Genomic DNA, 19,716 nt, shown 5'->3' on the forward strand with positions numbered 1-19,716 from the left:
TGTTTCAAATAATCATAGTATGAACTAAGTTAGTACGTAAAACCAGGGAGTTAGTGAAATGATAATGTTAATGCATTGCCGACAGCGACAATTAACAGAATCGCCCATGAACATGCGCAGGAGAGTTCATTCTCGCATTTTACCGTTCGTCCAACGCCATTATCGCTTCTCGAGAGAGGACGTGATTTCAGTGAAAATACGAGCACACGAGCACCAGGGAAGCTTTGGGTGCCTGCAGAAGTAAGCAAAGATGTTTCTGTAATGTGGTGAAATCAAAATCGTATCGAATGGATGCAGAGCATTCGTAAACGAAGCGGGCAAAATTCGATCCTTGCCCAGTGCTCTTCATTATGGTCGGGAAAACGCTCCCAAGTGTTCCTCGTTGGTCGTTGCACAGCTTGTGTGGAAAATATCGTCTGCTATATTTTATTCGCCAATAACCATAATGTATTATGACAGCATTGGTAACTATACTTTATTTTCTTTGACTTAATGCATGTGATTTGACGTTACAGTTTGAGTGAATTCTCATGTCCAGTTAAGTAACACATTTTTCCTCAAGCCTTGGCTCGCTTCCAGTGCCAGTTCTACTTTCATTTAGCGGACTTGGATGTTCATAGAGAATTTGGTTCTTTATTTCTATAGTTTTTACTTTAAGTTCTTAAAGTATTTCAAAATGAAATCAACAAGATGAGGCCTTCCCATATTGATACTGCTTATTCAATGTACATGTTTAAACAAACGTGTATACACAACATTCCCACACACCACACACACACACACACACACACACACACACACATGCTGATTCAGTTGGATAAATAGATTACTACTTTTCATAATGGCTTTATGACAGAACAACTTACTTGATAATTTCTTGATATGTTACTGTCTTTGAAAAAGATGGGGAAAAACAGAGTGTAAAGAAAGAAGATTTTTGTAAATTAACAAATTAAGCTAACAACAAAAAAAGAATATAAACAAAAGGTATGATTTACAAGATCTGTTGTTTTTTGTTTGTTTGTTGTTGGGTTTTTTGTTTGTTTGGTTGTTTTTTTTTTGTTGTTTTTTTGTGTGTGTTTTTTTTTGGGGGGTGGGGGGGGGGGGGGGGGGGTAAACAGACTACCTGTTGTTTCACTTGCCAAGAATGTGTCATGAAGTATTTCCCTTTTTTCATATAATAAATTTCTACTTTGTTTCTAACTTCCTTTGTTTCTTTCTTTAAAGATAATGCTGTTTCTAATTGTCATTTGTGCCAGTTTTAAATGGCTAGGTGATGTTCACATTGGGCAAGGTTTGGTAGCTTTCTACCAAAAGCAAGTGCCTTACTGTACAACACAAGTTATTGGATGGCCTCACTTGTAAGTTTTCATGCTCTTTGGCACCCAGCTATGTGTGGGTTTGTTTGTTTGTTGTTGTTTTTAATTTGATAATGATAGTCAGTTTTAAAGCATGAAGACTCTTGAAATTAGAGTTATTAGCCATAATTACTAAGCCATTGACCTGCTGCTCCACTGAATCCATCATTTCCATGCAAAAGGCTTATGTGGAGGTCTGCTTTCTGACGCCATTTTGTTATGCTGTGAGGTTTGAAGCCATGAGAAGTTCAATCACTTGCAAAATACATTACAGATTACTCTGTTGTCATTGTCAATTTATGAGCCAAATGTTTTCATTGGGTTGAAATATACGGAGATCTGTTCATTTTTATGAAGTTACTTTCATGCTGTTGAATAGAAGTACAATATTTGCGGGGAAAAGCTGTTACGAAGATATGAATTGATTTTCCATTCACTTATTAAGACATTACTTTGGCGATGGTTCTGTTATGTATAAGAAGCCAACACTGATTTAAAGATATTTCCCCCCATGCTGTTCCTTATGTATTCTTGCTCCTTTTTTTATGGGCCTGTTTTTGTTGTCTGAGATTGGTTTCTCCTTGCTATACTGTATACATAGGTAATCTCTCTTGATAACTTTATCATTGTTTTGAAACATGCTTAATCCAATTTGGGTGGGTTTTTTGGTTGTTGTTGTCATGATTGTACAATATGTGGATGAATTGGTCTTCTAAACATTATTTTGCCCTTTTAACATTCTTTGACATGTTTTTATGTTTAAACATTATTTTGGCTTATTTTGAACTGATTTTAAAATCGGACGCGTGTATTCTGCCCTGCTTTGTGGTTGGCTGTGCTGTACACAGCATGATTTAATACGATGTTGATTTTGGACAGGATAGGACAAGGAGGGAAGGTGGTGATGCGGAACCTCAATAACGTTTTGTAACTAAGTAATATGGGGAAGAAAAAGGCCAAGATGAATGCTGGTAGGATGAAAGGAAGGAAAAATGCTATTCCAACCTGTTACAGTATTAGCAATACTGAACCTGTAGATTCTGGTTTGTTCAGTTGAATCTGGTTTGTTACATTATGTAAGTCTGTGTCTGATTTCTTCTGCAAGCTCTGTTTTACCCTGTAAAGCCGAAGACTGAAGAGAAGTGACAGAACGAATATGTGGAAGAGAATTTATGTAGTATGTGCCCTGCCCCAAGGTATTACTCCCACTTGAGGAATTTTCATTGATCATCTGACAGAGGAAGATGGGATGAAATGTCATTGGAAAATATCATTTGTTACAAGGTCTGGGAGATCAAAATTTAGTAGTGGTGCCATTCTGAATGTTGATGACTCTTCCACTTCTGATGTACTGTGTGTTATCTTTTTCAAATGTTTGTGACTGTGTGTGTGTGTTTACATTGTCAGTCCTCCACCCAGAGCACTGTGAAATGGTGATGAAGAGATGGACTGGGAGGGCCAATGAACTCTACTTGAAAGGATATATATTAGTTTATTTTAGTTTTAATAATTTTTATGTGTGTGCATATACTAAACAGCATACCATAATCGGTGAAAGTGAAGAAACTGAAATAGATTATGTAATGTTTGGTGAGTTTTGTCTAGACTGTGACTGTTACAGAGAGAGAAAGGGGAGGAAGAAGAATGCAAAGCTATGCATTTTACAGCATTGTTATTTGTCTAACCGTGATGCTGATTACCAAGTAAAACAAATTGGTGCGACTTGCATTATCCAGTCTGAATGTTGTTAGGTACGTACATGCTGTAAAAGGTCTAGCCTGTTAACAGTGTTACCGATGATGATGTTAATGGTGATCAAACAAATTTTAATGGCTTGCCTTCTGATTTTCCATTCATTCCTTTTGATATATCTTCTCTTTGCTTTTCTCCTTAATTCTTCAGTGTTTTTAAGGTCTCCTTTAAAAATTCTGCTGTCTGTTATCAAGCAGTACTTGAGTACACAGGCTTCCATTAGCAATGAAAGTCGATGGGACTTCTTCACATCAGTGGAGTTACAGATGGTCCCAGAGAAAGGATGAAGAATAACATCAGTTTAAATAAAAAGAAAGGAATGAGAATTTAAACATTGTTGTGTGTTTGAATTTTTACTTAATGACCATTGTGAAAGTGATTGTCTCAATATTCCAGAGAGTTGAAGTTTGAAAGTGATAGTCTGAAAGGCAAAATATTTTAGTTTACTCTCTCTCTCTGTCTCTGTCTCGATCAGTCTCTCTCTCTCTCTTTCTCTCTCTCTCTCTCTTTCTCTCTCAATCTCTCTTTCTCAAAAAAGCATTTGTATTCATATTCACTGTCATACTCATAGTCTTAAGAAAATTGTTCATGATTGAAAGTGATTACCTGAGTGAAAGACTGAATATTTCAGTTCTGTCTCAGTCTCTCTCTATGATAGTCATAAGGAATTTGTCAATTTAATACTAACTTAGGTACTTAAATACAAGACCTTGCATTTCTGATCTGATGCAGCTGCACCATTTTCTGTAAGCACTGCTTATTTATGTATTTTGCCCCTTCATAAGGGGCAATGGCCATCATATGATTGATTTTAGACAGTGAAGGACTAGGACTGTAGGAGTTACATGTTTGTGATGTGTGACAACTTAGAACTTTGGCTGTTGTTCACCAACATGGCAACAAAAAGGGATATCCCTGGCAAAATTCTGAAGAAAAATCTACTCTGAAATATGTGTGTGTGTAACTGAAGCATGACTGAATGTCAAAGGAAATGAGTGCCTAATGACAGCTGTCAGTTGGCTCTACCCAGGTAGGCAGCCTGTTTTGCAAATGACTCTGTGTTTGTAAGTGGCTTCAAGTTAAAGTGTTTGGTCTCTGACCAAAGGCAGGTGCTATATAACTATTATCAGTATGAATTACAGACTAACAATTATCATGGGAAGCTGGGTAGACACTGGCCGAGTGGTTAAAGCGTTGGACTTTCAATCTGAGGGTCACGGGTTTGAATCTCAGTAATGTCACCTGGTGCAGTGTTGGGTTAAGGGTGGAGATTTTTCTGATCTCCCAGGTCAACATATGTGCAGACCTGTTGGTGCCTGAACCTTCTTCGTGTGTATGTGCAAGCATAAGATCAAATACACACATTAAAGATCCTGTAATCCATGTTAACGTTCAGTGGGTTATGGAAATAAGAACATACTCAGCATGCACTCCCTGAAAAAAGAAGTACAGCTGACTGTATAGCAGGGTAAATCAAAACAAAAATGGCCATACATGTAAAATGTTACATGTCTGTATGACTATGTGTATGTGTGCATGACTGAAACCTGACTGCATGACACAGGAAATGAATGATAAGCAGCCCAATGGCAGCCATCATTTGACTCAACCCTGGTATGCAGCCTGTCATGCAAAAATGACTTCCTGTTTGTAAAGTGCTGTTGGGAGCTTGGTCTCCGACAGAAGATGGGTGCTGTAGAAGTATTCATATCATGTATTCATTCATGATGAGCGCCTAAAGGCAGCTGTCAGCTCTACCCAGGCAGGCAACCTGTTGTACAAATGACTGTGTAAATTGCTTCGAGTTTAAGCGTTTGGTCTCTGACAATAGACAGGTGCTATGTAAGTATGAATACCAGAATAGCAGTAATCATGGGAAGCTGGGTAGACACTAGCTGAGTGGCAGCATGTCGAGCAAAAATGACTTCATGTTTGTAAAGTGCTGAAAGCTTGGGTCTCTGACCGAAGATAGGCGATGTATAAGTATCCGTATCCTCATCTTCATCACACCATGTCTGTTGTGTGACAGGCGTGGGAAGGGTCCCGGTGAGGCAGGATGAGCACGGAGGGGGAAGTGGAGGACCTGGAGGCCCATCTGCAGCGGGGCACGGTAGTGGCCATTCAGGCACCAGGCCTGGTGGCTGGCCTGCCAGGGGAGGTCACGCAGGTCCACGTGGACGGCACCACTGCCATCATGCAAGGTGAGGAGGGGTGGGTGGGTGACACTGGCGGCAGAATCGCAGAACAGCGTATTAACTCTTTCACCGCCACAAGCAACTTTTGTTGACTAGACAGTGCACAGCCATAGGCGTCTTTTGTCGACATTGAGGGGACATGTTGATAAGACCATTTTTCACATTATAACAAAGCTTGACAGTTGCAGCCACGTTTGAAGTAAACAAGTCCCTTGTGTTATTTTGACATGAACCAAAGCCTGTGAGTGTGACTGAGAGCATCGTTTCTAAAGTATTTGGCACTGGTGTGTTTATCACACAGAAACTTGGCAGTGAAAGAGTTAATCAGAGCATTTTGTCACTGGACTTTGCCACCAAGCATGAGAACTGAAAGAACTGGTGTTGTGATATTAGATTTCGTCGTTTAGGTTTTGTGATGTTCGATGTAGATATATACATATGTATATGCACATGTTAAGTGTTGTGTGTGATGGCTTTGTGTTGTGTACGTTATACGTGAACAACTGTTGGTGCTTGGTTGGATTTCCATAAACGAAATAAACCATTCATGATCCAGAAATGCAGTTTGATATAGGAAGACTTACAACCTATCATTGGTGTAACTGTAAAGATTTTTTTTTTTTTTACTATGTTTAATCCAAATTTGGTATTGGCAGACAAAGTATTTTCAGAGGAAATGAATTTCGTAAAGTTTACCACGAACACAAAAGCACACACACACACACACACACACACACACACACACACACACACACACACACACACACACACACACACACACACACACACACACACACACACAGGCTTATTACAAAGACTGTTTATACAAGTGAGTCAGAAACTTGTTCAGAATTGGGGATAAGACTAAGAGCTCTTTTATTTTGGTGCCAGTCTAGAAAATGACATTTTAATTACACATACTTAACCGTGACCCACTAATGCAGACTCCGGCAGGGGTCTGACATTCCTGTTTTGTGCAAACAGTAGTAGGTAACCTCTCCTTTTCCCCCCTGACTAGCACCCTCTTTTTCCAGCAGCCATTATGACTCCTGTTCCTGTGCTCTTCATATGGCTAAGTTCTTTCGTATTTTCTGTCTGACTGTCGATTCTCTGACGTTCTTGTTTTTTGTCAAATTATGTCTTCAACCAGGTCACATAATTACATGGTTCGATTGGGAGATCGGGCTAAAATTAAGGCGCGATCTCAATCGATTTGCGGACACTCTACTCAAACATAATTTTAGGTAGAAAATTTCCTTTCTATGTTACAGATGGTTGTGTGGAACCAGAAGCCAAACGACCCAGAACCGACAGTGAATTGGAGCTCAACACAGAACAGTCACTCAAGGTAATCCATTTGTCAGCTAATTCTTCTACATTCAAGGTCTGCAACACTAATTTTCATTCTTAAAAAGAAAAAGCATTTCTGTCCTTTTTTACTCCATAAAGTGGGCATCCGTTTTGGGGATTGTGCAAACTGTGTGTGTTCATGCTTCTGTAACAAACCAGACATTGGCATAGATTACTTGACCTTTCACATGTTTTATTGATCTTTTGCACATGTATAATGGGGATAAACTCATAAAGGCAGGAACTCTCTGGACATACCTTGACATCAGAGGTGGGGGAAAACTGATCACCATCAACCCACCAGGGTTGTATTGGGGGTCATCCCTATAACATGTTCCCCAAATGTTACATTGATCCATGTCTTAAGTTCACCCAGATTTATGTTTACCCGGGACTATATTGCCCCAAATATGCATTTTCTTGGACTGTGTCCTGCCAGGTCTGTGTTCCCCAAGGTTTATGCTTTATCCATTCAAAAGTGCTCTGATTGAGTAATTTTATCACGTCTGCGCATTAGTATGATGATCTGGCAGGTATTTTACCACTGCTGACCATTATTTATGTTTGAAATGCATTACTTTGTGACATTGTGTAAAATTAGGACTTCTTGACAGGATTTGACCATTAGCTGTCCATTACTGACTACTGCTAACCATTACTAATGTTTTGTTGTTTTCGTTTTTTCGTCCTTGCAAAGACTGAAGAGGTTCTTTCCTTTCCATCTGAAACATTTTGCTATCTTATGTACTTTTATCTGATAACCACTGTGCTAAAATGTTAAGATTACTTTGGTTTGTCTTGTTTGTACATTATTGTGATGTCTTGGCAGGTTTTTGACCACTGATTGGCCACTGCTGATCTCTACTGCCCACTGGTTGCTCATATTGTATCATTTTGTGACAGTTGTGCAGTTTCAGGTCTCTTTGACAGGTTTTTGACCGAAAGTTGACCACACTCAGACACTGACTTCTGCTTATCAGAATTTTCATAATACAGCATTTTATCAATGTTTATGCAATATTGACTTCCTGACCTTGTTGGACTATTCACTGACCAGTACTGACCACTAAAAGTGTGCATCTTGCACTATGACATGTTGATACATTTCAGCATTATGATAGATAAAGGATATGAAAAGGATGATTGTTGTAATACTTCTACTTGTATCAGGATCAAACATAAGAGTCACTCTGTTGATGTTCTGCCTCATGTTACAAGAAAGTGTGGGGTTGCAGTGTGTATCGTTGTGTGTGTGTGTGTTTCTTTGTGTGTATTTGTCTTTTACATTGTACATATCTTTCACTTTTCTGTATTTCTATGTATTCACTTACTTGTTGTTTTTTGGTTTGTTTGTTGTTGGGTTTTTTTTGTGTGTGTGTTTTTCTTTCTTTTTCTTTTTTTCCATCTTATGCAAATGCTTTACTCAAACCTAGAGTGGGCTCTCTAGGTTCTGATCTGATCTGATCAGAGTGTTGGGTTTCTGTGAAGGTCAGGCATCTGTTGTTGGGGTTGTTGTTTTTTGTTTGTATGTTTGTTTAGTTTTTTTGTTATTGTTTTTGTTTTTATTCAGCAGTAGATGTGGTGTTACTTAACATTGGTGAGTCTACACGCTTTGACACGCTTTGACACCTCCTTGAAACTAAAACTGTTAGAATGAAGCGCGTGTAGTCTTGTTCTCTTGAGATGTGGATGTTGTGTAGACAATGTGGTTGACATTGTGCATGTGACCTGTGTCTTGCGGCAGCAATTGTTGCTGACCATCAACAAGGCCATCTGCATGAGGCTGGACGGCCTGGAGAGCAGGGTGGACGGCCTGGTGCAGAGGACACAGACCCTGGAGGAAAAGGTGGACTCCTTGCTCAATCTCTCCCGACAAAACTCCTCCATGATCTCCAGCAATTCATCACGACGGGGGTGAGTCACTTGCTTTACTCCTTTTCTCTCCTCAAGAAATAAAAGTTGTAGAATAGTTAAGGTGCTTATCTGCCATTACAGTGTCTGTGAGCGTGTGGGTTTCAAATCCTGGTCTCGCTATTTCTTCCAAGCTTGAGTGGAAAACCAAACTGAGTTCTAGTCATTTGAATGAGACGATAAACCAAGGCCCCATGTGCAACACACACTTGGCACATGGAAAAAGAACCTGTGGCAGCTTAATTAAGTGTTGTCCTCTGGCTAAATTCTGTTGAAGAATTCCACTCTGATAGGCACACAAATTTGATATGCATGCACTCAATGCCTTACTAGTACATCGAGGCACACAAATTTGATATGCATGCACTCAATGCTTTACTAGTACATCGAGGCACACAAATTTGATATGCATGCACTCAACGCCTTACTAGCGCATCGAGGCACACAAATTTGATATGCATGCACTCAATGCCTTACTAGTACATCGAGGCACACAAATTTGATATGCATGCACTCAATGCCTTACTAGGACATCAGGTAATGCTGCTGTCAGGTATCTGCCTTGCAGTTGTGGTGTAGCATATATCGATTTATCTAAACACAGTGAAGCCTCAGTGAGAAACCGAAACTTTGAGGAAAAGTTATTGAAGAACAAAAGTGACAAATATATTTTTCTCTGTGTGTGTGTGTGTGTGTGTGAGAGAGAGAGAGAGAGAGACTGAATGTGCATGCATGAATATGTGTGTTGATGTAACTTTATGTATGGTGCTCTTTGCTTCTTTTTTATCTGCCCCATCTTCTGCATTTGTATGGAATCACTAGCTTCTTTTCAAATGAATACAGTATTGATTCTTGTATTGTGTAGAAGAGAATATTAAGTACGATTTTTGTAATGCATGATTTTTTTTTTGATTTTTTTTTTTATTGTCTTACCTGACTAGAACAATGGCACACACTGACAGCTGTTTCTTCTCTATCCATTCTTCCTTCACTGACATTGACTAGTGCACACTGAGAGCTGTTTCTTATCTATCCATTCTTCCTTCACTGACATTGACTAGTGCACAGTGAGGGCTATTTCTTTATCCATTCTTCCTTCACTGACATTGACTAGTGCACACTGAGAGCTATTTCTTTATCCATTCTTCCTTCATTTTGGGGGGTTGGGGGGGTGCAGCATGTTAAGCTTTGATTCATTTTAGAAGGGTGCGCTGTGTAACCACTTCACTATTGTTAGTAGTATTAACATCATTAATGATAATTATTATTAAAAATGTGAAACACTCAAGACTGGTTTATTTTCTGTACTTTGGTATTGATGATGAACCAGTCTTAAGTCTTGGGTAAATTGTGCTCACAGTGCTGTCATAGTAGGACTGCCACAGAACGGTACAAAGATTGAGCCAGGAGATCCACAAGGTAATGTATATCATGTTTCATACCACTTAAAATGATATTAGCCCTCACTTACCAATAATACAATAAAGTCTAGTGGAACAAATTTGAAAGCATCGTGTCAAGTTATTGTTGCAAAGTGTTGCTAATGATCTGATCAGATTTGGCAAAAGGGTAGAAAGGAAAAGGAAGAAATAAGAGGGAAAAGGTTATGGTCATGCCTACTCATGAATAACTTTATCTTGATAATAGTCAAGCACAATTTACAGTTACTTTATGAGTTACATATTGATAAAATCACTGTCGAAATATTGTCTCTGACAGAGGAAATGATAACAGTGTGATGAACAGAAGGTTGATATAATTTTCTATTTGCCACAGTGGTGAAAACAAAATTTATTCATATTAGTGTATATGGCCCTTTTTAGTTTTGCTTGTATTTCTTGGGTAGATTACATGTTTATTGTCACATGAATTCATTCATGTGTATAGAGTTGTGGGCGTCAGTGTGATCTGTTTTTGTGAATGTGTGTGTGCGCATATATATGTGTGTATGTACGTGTGAACTTGTATATGTCTGTGTCAGATTCTAGGTATGTATAAAGTATTTCTTTAGCTTTATCTGTTCTGAAGGCATGTCGGATGGCATTCAGAATCTTGGACCAAACGTCACCCTCATCACGCTCAACACAGAAGGTTTGTCTAATGCTTCTTGAGTCATTAAACACACACACACACACAGACTTGTGACAAGACCGCACCCATTATCCCAAAATCTTTCCTCTTTTCTTGTACGCTGCTCAAAAGAGGCTTCAAGTTCTTTACAGTAACACAGATTTGCAGTTGGTCTTTGTTCTGATTCATGTCATGTTTAGCAAACAACAGTGCAGCAAACAAGAACATCAGCATAAACTGAGCTGAAGGGATGGCATTGTTGTGTGAGTCCTGTGAAACATGTGCCAGCATGAATGCACATACCCAGTTGTGTGTGCACACACATGCTCTTACACCCAAACTCATACGCACACTGGCACACACTGCCACACACACTTATACATCACAAACATGTACATTCATACACTCACATGCATAAACATACCAGGATGTGAGATTTCATTCTTTGTTGATAGTTCAGTTTTTTGTTTTGTTCTTTATGTTTTTTGTTTTGTTTGTTTTTTGTTGTTTTTCTTTTTCACTTCATTTTCACCCACTGTTGCAGACGATTTTCCTAACGGCACATGGCTGGGGGATGAAAACAATCCTGAAATGAGAGTCCGGGTTCCCATCACACCAAGGTGATTGCTTCCTTCTTTGACCATAGAGTGAAGGATTGAAATTTAGCATATCATGCACACAAGGAAACAGCATATGTATTCAAGCTGAGCAGAGTGCATCCTGCTGAAATCAGTTGTTACATGCAATGATCATGGATAATGATAGGATGATCACTGATTTGTCACTCATAAAGTCTCAACAAACAACCAACAAATAAAAGTTCAGGTGAGAGTGAAAGAACTTTTAGAGCAAAATACATTATTATTGTACTTGCGTTATGTAACCCATGTACTTGTTTCCATCTAGAAGTTTTAACTTAACCTTTTAATAAATTGATAGAACCTTTTAATAAATGGATAGATACATAAAATATTTTTCAAAAGAGAGAAAAATGCTGTTCATAGGCATTGTAGCATCTCCTTTCCACTCATGTGGAAGTAGAGCTACTACCATCATACATGTAAGAGAATGCTTAGTCGGCATGCATTATTTTTCAAAGAGTTCACAGAACGTGACTGGTGGTGTATGTAGGAGAATTTAGACAGTGCATTTATCTCAAACACTCCAGGAGGGGCGACAGGCAATAACTGATCATGATAATTTCAGGTGCTCATCATTCACACATGTTTAGGAGGGGAATTTTGCAACATTAATTCTTCCTTCACTGTTGTCTTCTTTTTCTGCCTTCCCAGTCCATCCCCCCTTTTTTTTTTTCGAGCAAGTCTTGACACTTTTTTTCTCTTTTCCTCAGTCTTTGTACTGTGTGTGCTGTTTTGCTCTGGTGATTAGGTAGTGAGATTGTAAACACTGGGATGGGCACTACCTGTCCATTCTGCAGTGTTATTTGCCAAAATGACCTTTCTTATTAATATTTTGTTCGGCTTTGAAGTATTGTTGGTTTGTGGGTTTTTTTTCCTTTTTTACGATTTTTTGTAATCTGGGGATGATAAATTGATTAACGGCTGACATCCTCAGCACAGCCTATCTTATTTGCCCTGAGGAGCTGGTTAAGATAATGTGTGATGAACTGTTTTGTAGGTTTATCTTTGTGATTTTTTTTTTCCAGTGTTAACTTGTGCAGTGTGTGTGTATGTGTGTGTCTTCTGTGTGGGTGTCTTCTGTGTGTGTGTGTGTGTGTGTGTGTGTGCAGCGACCTGCTGCATGTGCACTCCAATTGTCGCACACCAGAGAAGATGGCGCTGACCTTGTTGGACTACCTGTTTGACCGTGACACACAGGCCTCCTCCAACCTCTCCGGCATGGGCAAGCATGGCAAGAAACAGCTGGACCCCCTCATGATCTACGGCATCCGCTGTGAGTGTGTGTGTGTGTGCACGTACCTCTGTGTGTGTGTGTATGTGCATGCCTTTGTATGTCTTTCTGTGTGTGCACCTCTGTGTGTGTGTGTGTGTGTGTACCTCTGTGCTACACACTGTGTGTGTGTGCATGTGTCTGCACACTATTAAGGAGTGTTTGGTATTTTTTGGTATTTTTTTAGAAACCGTGGTGCTAGTTGTGTTATTTTAAAGATGGTAATGTTTTGTTGTAACTTGTTTACTTGCTTTTGTGCCTCTATAAATCTTATTTAGAACACACACAGACATGTGAACTGAAGCATATATCAAATGATTTACACACTGGCACCAATACCCTCTTCCTTGCGCATGCACACACAACACACATACGCACACACACACACACACAAACACACACACTCTCTCTCTCTCTCTCTCTCACGATTCTCTCTCGATTCTCTCTCATTCTGTTATACGGTTAAATGCAGAATGAACAACGCACTGGTTTGTAATCCTTCAACAAATAACTTTTGCTTGATTTCTAAAATGCAGATGTGTACATGTAAATTTTATCAGTGCAACACAATGAGATTTGGTGCAAAGACTACAGCAGCAACTAGTATGGGTTGTGGTCACTGCACTTGATCCCTGCTGACTTTCCTTTTTTTTTTCTTTCTTTTTTTTTTATTACATAGCCAAGCACTATATTTGTGGCATGGCATATGTTTGATTTTTTTCCCCCCAAATGATATGTTGTGATTTACAGACCGTATTCAGACAGCAACATAAAAACGTTTATATTTCAGTTGGGACTGTTTGTCAGGTAAATTCAGGTTGGAGATAATATCCAGAATGTTGGGTTTAAAAAAAAAAATTAAAAAAAAAAAAAAATTATATTATTTTATTTTAGTTTTTTAGTATTGTTGTGGGGTCATTTTAGTCAGAAATAATAAGATATAACACCCAGAACCATGTAGTGTTGTCAGGTCATTTAATTCAGAAAAAAAACTTTCGAGATAACATCCAGAACATCACTTTGAAAGGTGGTGGTTTTTTTTTTGGGGGGGGGGTTAAGAATTATTTAAAAAAATATATATATGTTTGCCATTTTCAGGGGATTTAATTCAGAATAATTTTGAGATAACATCTAGAACATAACCTGAAAGTTTAAGGAGAAAAAAAAAACCTTCGAAAAAAAACACCAAGATAGGTTTGCCATTTTTCAGGTCATTTAATCCATCGGTTCGGCATCACGGAGAACGACTGGCACCGCATCAAGCAGAACATAGACTCCAAGTGCCGCACAGCCTGGCGACGGCGCCAGCGGGGCATGCCCTTGACGGTGAAGGCCTTCCGCGGGAAGTCCCCATCCACCTACGTCAACATCAACAACCACATGGGTGACATGAGCGCCAGTGACGAGGAGTCCATCAGCCAGGATGGGGAGCTGCATATACACCAGGTGGGTGGGTGGACTGGTTTGGAGGGGGGTGGGGGGGGGCTGTACTGACCCTGTGACAGCATGATTTGTAAGTCATTTTGTGTGATTCTTTATGTTGTTTTTTTGGTTGTATTATGTCAGCAGCAAGGCCTAAGCTTGAAGAAAATGTGTATGTTTATATCATATTTGCATTTGTTTTTCTTCTCTTTTTTTTTCTCTTTTTAAAATTTTTTTTTATTAAGTCTTTTCTGTTTTTGAGATATTTGTCCAAAGTGTACAAATTATTGCATCAAAGCAGATGTGGTGTTGCACATGTGGATCAGTCTGCATGCTTTGAAACCTTGAAACTGGAATAAGTGAAGCTGTGCATAAGTTTGAGGGTGAGTGCATGACATAGTGTGTGTGTGTGTTGTGCCGTGCGTGTGACACAGTATGTGTGTGTTGTGCTGTGTGTGTGACACAGTATGTGTGTTGTGCATATGACACAGTATGTGTGTTGCGTGGTGAGCAGGGAGAGGTGGACATCCAGGCGGCAGTGGCCATGGCAGGGGATGCCACTCAGCAGGGAGAAATCCAGATCCTCCACGCCACTCCAGAACAGATTTCACAGCTACAGCAAGCACAGCACATACAGATACTGTCGGGAGACCAAGTCATCGGGGTAGGTACCGACAGTGAGTCCATCAAAGAAGGAAGAAATGGGGCAGAATAGTTAAGATGATTATCTGCCAGTACAGTGTCTTTGAGGGTCCGGGAATGGGTTTGATTCCTGCTCTCACCCTTTCTCTCATGTTTGACTGGAAAATCAGACTGTTTTGCAGATGTTGGTGCAACATATATATGGATTTGTCCAAACTCTGTGACGCCTCTTTGAGAAACAAACTGAAACTGAAACTAGAGAAAAAAAATAGATGAGTCTGAAGACAAAGCAAATGAGTCTGAGAGTTAAGCAGATACTGGCTTGCCAGATGAGTGAGAGTTAAGCACTTAATGGCTTGCAGCAACATCATGGCAAGGTCTGTGGGCATCAGAACCCAGGCAGCACATGATAGGCAGTAGTTGATTTCTTCTCTTTCTTTTTTTTTCCTCAGTTTCGTGTGAATAAAAATGAGTGTTTCAAAGCAGCAAAATTCTGCCATATAATCGGACATCAATCTGAGTATACCATGTAAAAAAAAAAAAATCTTAAATGTATCCCACTCATCCAAAAGATCAAAACAAAAACAAACAAACAAAAAAAAAATGCAAGCCATAGAAGCAGCTTCTGTGCTTTACACTCAAGGACTTGCACTGTTTCCATGAGACAGAAAAGGAAGTGAAAAGGAAGCAAGCATGGTGACCATTATTCTGCTTGTTCATGAAGTCCTTTTGCATGTATGGTGTGTGACTGTTTACTTCTTTACCAACATTTTTTTTTTTTTTTTTTAATAATGGCAATGTAACAGAATCTGAATTCAAAGATTAGTCCTATAAAGATTTACAAAAGAAATGAATGATTAAAACAAACTATTAAGATATATAACAAAATATTAAAATATCCTTCCTCTGGCTGTTTGTCCGCCATCTTGCCAGCATGTTAGATTCTGTGTGGTGTGTTTGAGTTTTCCAAGCCAGATAGCTGTGCTGGAGTTGGCAAAAGGTCATACCATCAATGAAAATAAGAAGAAGAATAAGAGTATATAATTTACATAAACAATAAAACAATGTGCTTTTATGGCTCAAATTTCCCATATTGTGGTTTCTAACTGCTTCACAAGAAACATTAGATATGCAGTAATGCATAATGGTATACAACAGCCATCAAGATGTACAAGAAAGAAAAATGTTTTGTGTGTGTGTGTGTATGTATGTATTGTTGTTTTTTTTTGGTGCTGACATTTGCAGGCACATTATTAAAGGTGAAATGTTGACAGAAGTTTGGAGGTAACATTTACATCTCAGCACACGACTTGCAGTTCAACAGTTCTGATGGTGAGCAGACACACAGGTTCAAGCTTCAGGACTGATACTTTACCTGCAGATTTTGACACTGCTGACCAAACATAACTGTGGATCAGGTCGGAGTCATGAGGAAGTAGAAACAGTTGATTGTTCATCCAAAACATAGGCAGAATTGAGTTTGAGTTGGAGGTTTTCTGTCCTTGAAAGAAACAGAATAGTAAAGAAAGAAAACAGCTGCTGTACAATTCTTGTGTGTGTGTGTGTACTATTGAAAGTGGAAATAAATGCAGATCTTTTATCCAAATTGTTTAGCATGAAGTATAAAACTTCTGAAAATGAGAATGGACAGAAGATGAAAGAGGGATTTGTCCTGAGCTGTGTGTTATCTGCCTGCTGCGTACTTGTTACAGTTCAATTGCCTGAGAAGTTGCAAGACTTTGGATGGAATATCTGAAATTGATGCTTAGCTTGTTGTTTGAAGAGTAAGAGATGTTTGGTAGCATGGATGGGAGTGTTTCCATCTTGGTCTGATTTCTGTACTGACGTTTTGTCAATGTTGTTTCTTTCCCCTTGATTTCACTTTGTTTTGGTATTAAGTCATGCACTTTGGTTAAGCAGCCCCATGACTCTAGCTGCAAATTTTTCAGTATTACTGTTACAAAGTCAGTTGCTCTCATCAATGTGGTAGATAGCGAGCACATCGTCATTTGTGGTTTTGTCTTTTGGACAGGCCATTTTGAGACCCCCATTGGCACAGTGTTTCAGCTAGTGTTGCAGTACCGTTGCCACACTTTCGTAGATTGTGGCCTAATTTTGGGTCAGTGAGCATTTATTTTTATAAACCTTGTGATAAAGTTCAGGGTTGATTATCATGGTGTGTGTAGTTCAGGGTAGATGACTGGTATATTTTGGGGCAAGTGTTGGTAGCACAGGGTACTCTGCTTTTGGGTCTGTGGTAACTGTAATGGTCACAATCGCTATGGCGTTACATTTCTTTAGCATTTCTGGAGTTGTTGAACTGACATTTCTACTTTCTTTTTGGATTGTGTTGAGAATATGCTGCTGTCTTCAAACATAGTTCAGGTTTTTGTTTTGTTTAAGTCTTCAGGAATGCATCTTCAATCCTTGGATATGAGTACCAATTTTACATTTCCTTTATTTGTCCTTCATTGAGGGTATCGTTTCACCAGTCGTAAATAAAATCGGAAGTTGGTAGAAGTTGAGACTGCGTCAGGATCTTATTTTGTGGCTGTTACTGTGCATTTTCTGTGAACACTATTTTCAGTAGAATGGAAGAGGGTTAGGAAGCAGGACTGATCAGATGAAATCTTGCTTATCACCCAGCTGACCTCGAAGGGCCGTATCAGGGCTCAAGTGGGGCTGACCGAAAAGGATGGATCGTGTGACATGTTGCGTTAGTGTCAAAGTGTTTTTTCAACCCTCTTACTCTTTTGTAATGTTTCTGTGTAGGTGTGTTCATTATGTGAAGTGGTGGCTTAGTGGTAACGCGTCCGCCTATGAAGCAAGAGAATCTGACAGCCCTTGTTCTAATCCCACACTCACCAGTATTCACTTGATCTTGAGTGGTGGTCTGGATGCTAGTCATTTGGATGAGATGATAAACCATGGTCCCTAATGCAGCATGCGCTTGGGGCACATGAAGGAACCCACAGCAAGAAAAGTGTCCCTGGCAATATTCTCAAGAAAAATCCGCTTTGATAGGAAAACTCAGATGTGCGCAAGTGCACAATCTCACTGAGCTGAAGTGAAAACGCACACATTGAGTAATAGACAAAGGTTCCTAATGTAGGGCCAAAAGCAGAGAAAACTGCATATCATATGGCGAGTTGAGAGGCTTTATGTACAGAGATTGTGTTGCATGATGAACAAATGTACATGTCCTCAAGAAATGAACATAACTGGGGAGAAAAAAAAGCTCAGTGAAAAGATGGGCATAGTACAGAGAAGTTGGTAATTTTTTTTAACCTGTTGTGTCATGTGTTGTTCCTAATTTCTGGTTTTGAGTCCCTTCAAAGCCCATAAAATGCACCAGATTTTTTGTCCTAAAAATCTGTATGAATCCTAAACAGATGTCTGAACAAACAAGAAAACTGAAGTTAAGCTGTCAGTGTTCATAGAGTATCTTCAGAGGATAGATGTGTTAAAATATGTTTCAAAACCTTTTTTTCAAAAAGTTCAGAATTACTTTTCCCCAAAACATCAGAACAAAGGAGTATACATATGTCAGAGCACTTGAACCACACACATGTACACACATATTCAGGAAGATGGAAAATGAAATCCACCACTTTGATAATCTTTAATGATCTGAATTATTAATCTTGAATAATGGTCACTCACAAGCATTTTTCCCCCACAACATTCAAATGTGCAAATGTCAGCAATTACCAATGCTAGGAGATGAAGATAACCTCTGATAATTAAATGTTTGAAATGTCAGTCTTTGCCCAGAAAACACATTTGTGCAGTATGCATGTAAACAAGCTGGTGAAATGTTCAGATCATGTCCTCCCTCACTCCTGACTAAATTGAAAGGGTGTCTTGTCACCTGGTTCCACAACACTGCTGATGCTCTGGACAATGCAGGCAGCTGCTCATGATGTCTCCTTCATGAGTCACAGGATGAACTTCATCCTTTGTCCTCTGACTCTTGAGGAAAACAGCGTCCCTTTTTTTTTTAGTTAACTTGAAAATCAATCTTGAGACGTGTATATTCTACAAAGCATTTCCTTTGCCTTTGTAAATGGCTGTTTGTGTTGTGGGCTGTTCATGAGTGTGTGTGGTGAAGGTGCATGAATTGTGTGAGTGGAGTGTTGACGCAACATTGTGCTGCACTATCCAGGACCATGTACTGTTAGTGTTTTGTTTGTAGTAGTAGTAGTGGTATCATCATTGTCTAATGGGATGGGAGCAAGAGGTGTGGGGGAGGAGGTCTAGGTGATGAGGTGGAGGTTGACGTATAAAGGAATGTGTTCTTTTCATCTTTTCTTAATCTTTCAACCCACACCATAGGTGGTGCAGGCCAGCACTTAAGGCAGAGGGTGTATTCATCCTGCTGGGGAGGGCTTATCGTCTGGATTGCAAATAACCTGGGAAGAAAGATGTTAATGGAAACACCCTGAAAGGAAGCAGGGCACAACTAAGAGTGGGAAGGGTGCAAGACCAGACTTGTCGAAAAATATTTTGTAAGACACCTCTTGTCAACAGCTTCCATGTGGTAAAAGCAGTAAGTGGTGTGCTACAGGCAGTAAGTGGTGTGCTTCATGCAATAAGCAGTGTGCTACAAGCAGAAAGCAGTGGGCTTCCAAGCAGAAACCAGTGTGCTACAAGCAATAAGCAGTGTACTGTACACAGTAAGCGTTGTGCTACAAGACGTAATCAGTGTGCTGCAAGCAATAAACAGTGTACTATAAACAGTAAGCATTGTGCGACAGGTAATAAGTGTGCAACAAGAAGTAATCAGTGTGCTACAAGCAATAAGCAGTGTACTATAAACAGTAAGCGTTGTGCGACAGGTAATCAGTGTGCAACAAGAAGTAATCAGTGTGCTACAAGCAATAAGCAGTGTACTATAAACAGTAAGCGTTGTGCTACAGGTAATCAGTGTGCAACAAGAAGTAATCAGTGTGCTACAAGCAATAAGCAGTGTACTATAAACAGTAAGCGTTGTGCTACAGGTAATCAGTGTGCAACAAGAAGTAATCAGTGTGCTACAAGCAATAAGCAGTGTACTATAAACAGTAAGCGTTGTGCTACAGGTAATCAGTGTGCTACAAGCAATA

At 39.4% G+C, this 19,716-nt stretch overlaps 1 protein-coding gene across 4 annotated transcripts in view; it reads left to right on the forward strand.

The window, feature by feature from the left end:
• Window positions 1-137: 137 nt before the first annotated feature.
• Window positions 138-19,716, forward strand: part of LOC143300210 (protein BANP-like) — a 28,514-nt gene continuing 8,935 nt past the window's right edge. For all 4 annotated transcript variants that reach the window (XR_013057632.1, XM_076613776.1, XM_076613777.1 and 1 more), the window contains exons 1-10: window positions 138-240; window positions 5,140-5,311; window positions 6,577-6,653; window positions 8,400-8,569; window positions 9,927-9,985; window positions 10,595-10,657; window positions 11,181-11,256; window positions 12,387-12,550; window positions 13,758-13,993; window positions 14,484-14,633. Coding sequence is in view for 3 of the 4 variants with exons in the window: in XM_076613776.1 (XP_076469891.1) it covers window positions 5,167-5,311; window positions 6,577-6,653; window positions 8,400-8,569; window positions 9,927-9,985; window positions 10,595-10,657; window positions 11,181-11,256; window positions 12,387-12,550; window positions 13,758-13,993; window positions 14,484-14,633 (1,140 nt within the window). In the remaining variant the exon portion in view is untranslated. The remainder of the gene's footprint in view (window positions 241-5,139; window positions 5,312-6,576; window positions 6,654-8,399; window positions 8,570-9,926; window positions 9,986-10,594; window positions 10,658-11,180; window positions 11,257-12,386; window positions 12,551-13,757; window positions 13,994-14,483; window positions 14,634-19,716) is intronic.

Source organism: Babylonia areolata, chromosome 26 (genome assembly GCF_041734735.1).
Source record: "Babylonia areolata isolate BAREFJ2019XMU chromosome 26, ASM4173473v1, whole genome shotgun sequence".
NCBI classification, from domain to species: Eukaryota; Metazoa; Mollusca; class Gastropoda; order Neogastropoda; family Buccinidae; genus Babylonia; species Babylonia areolata.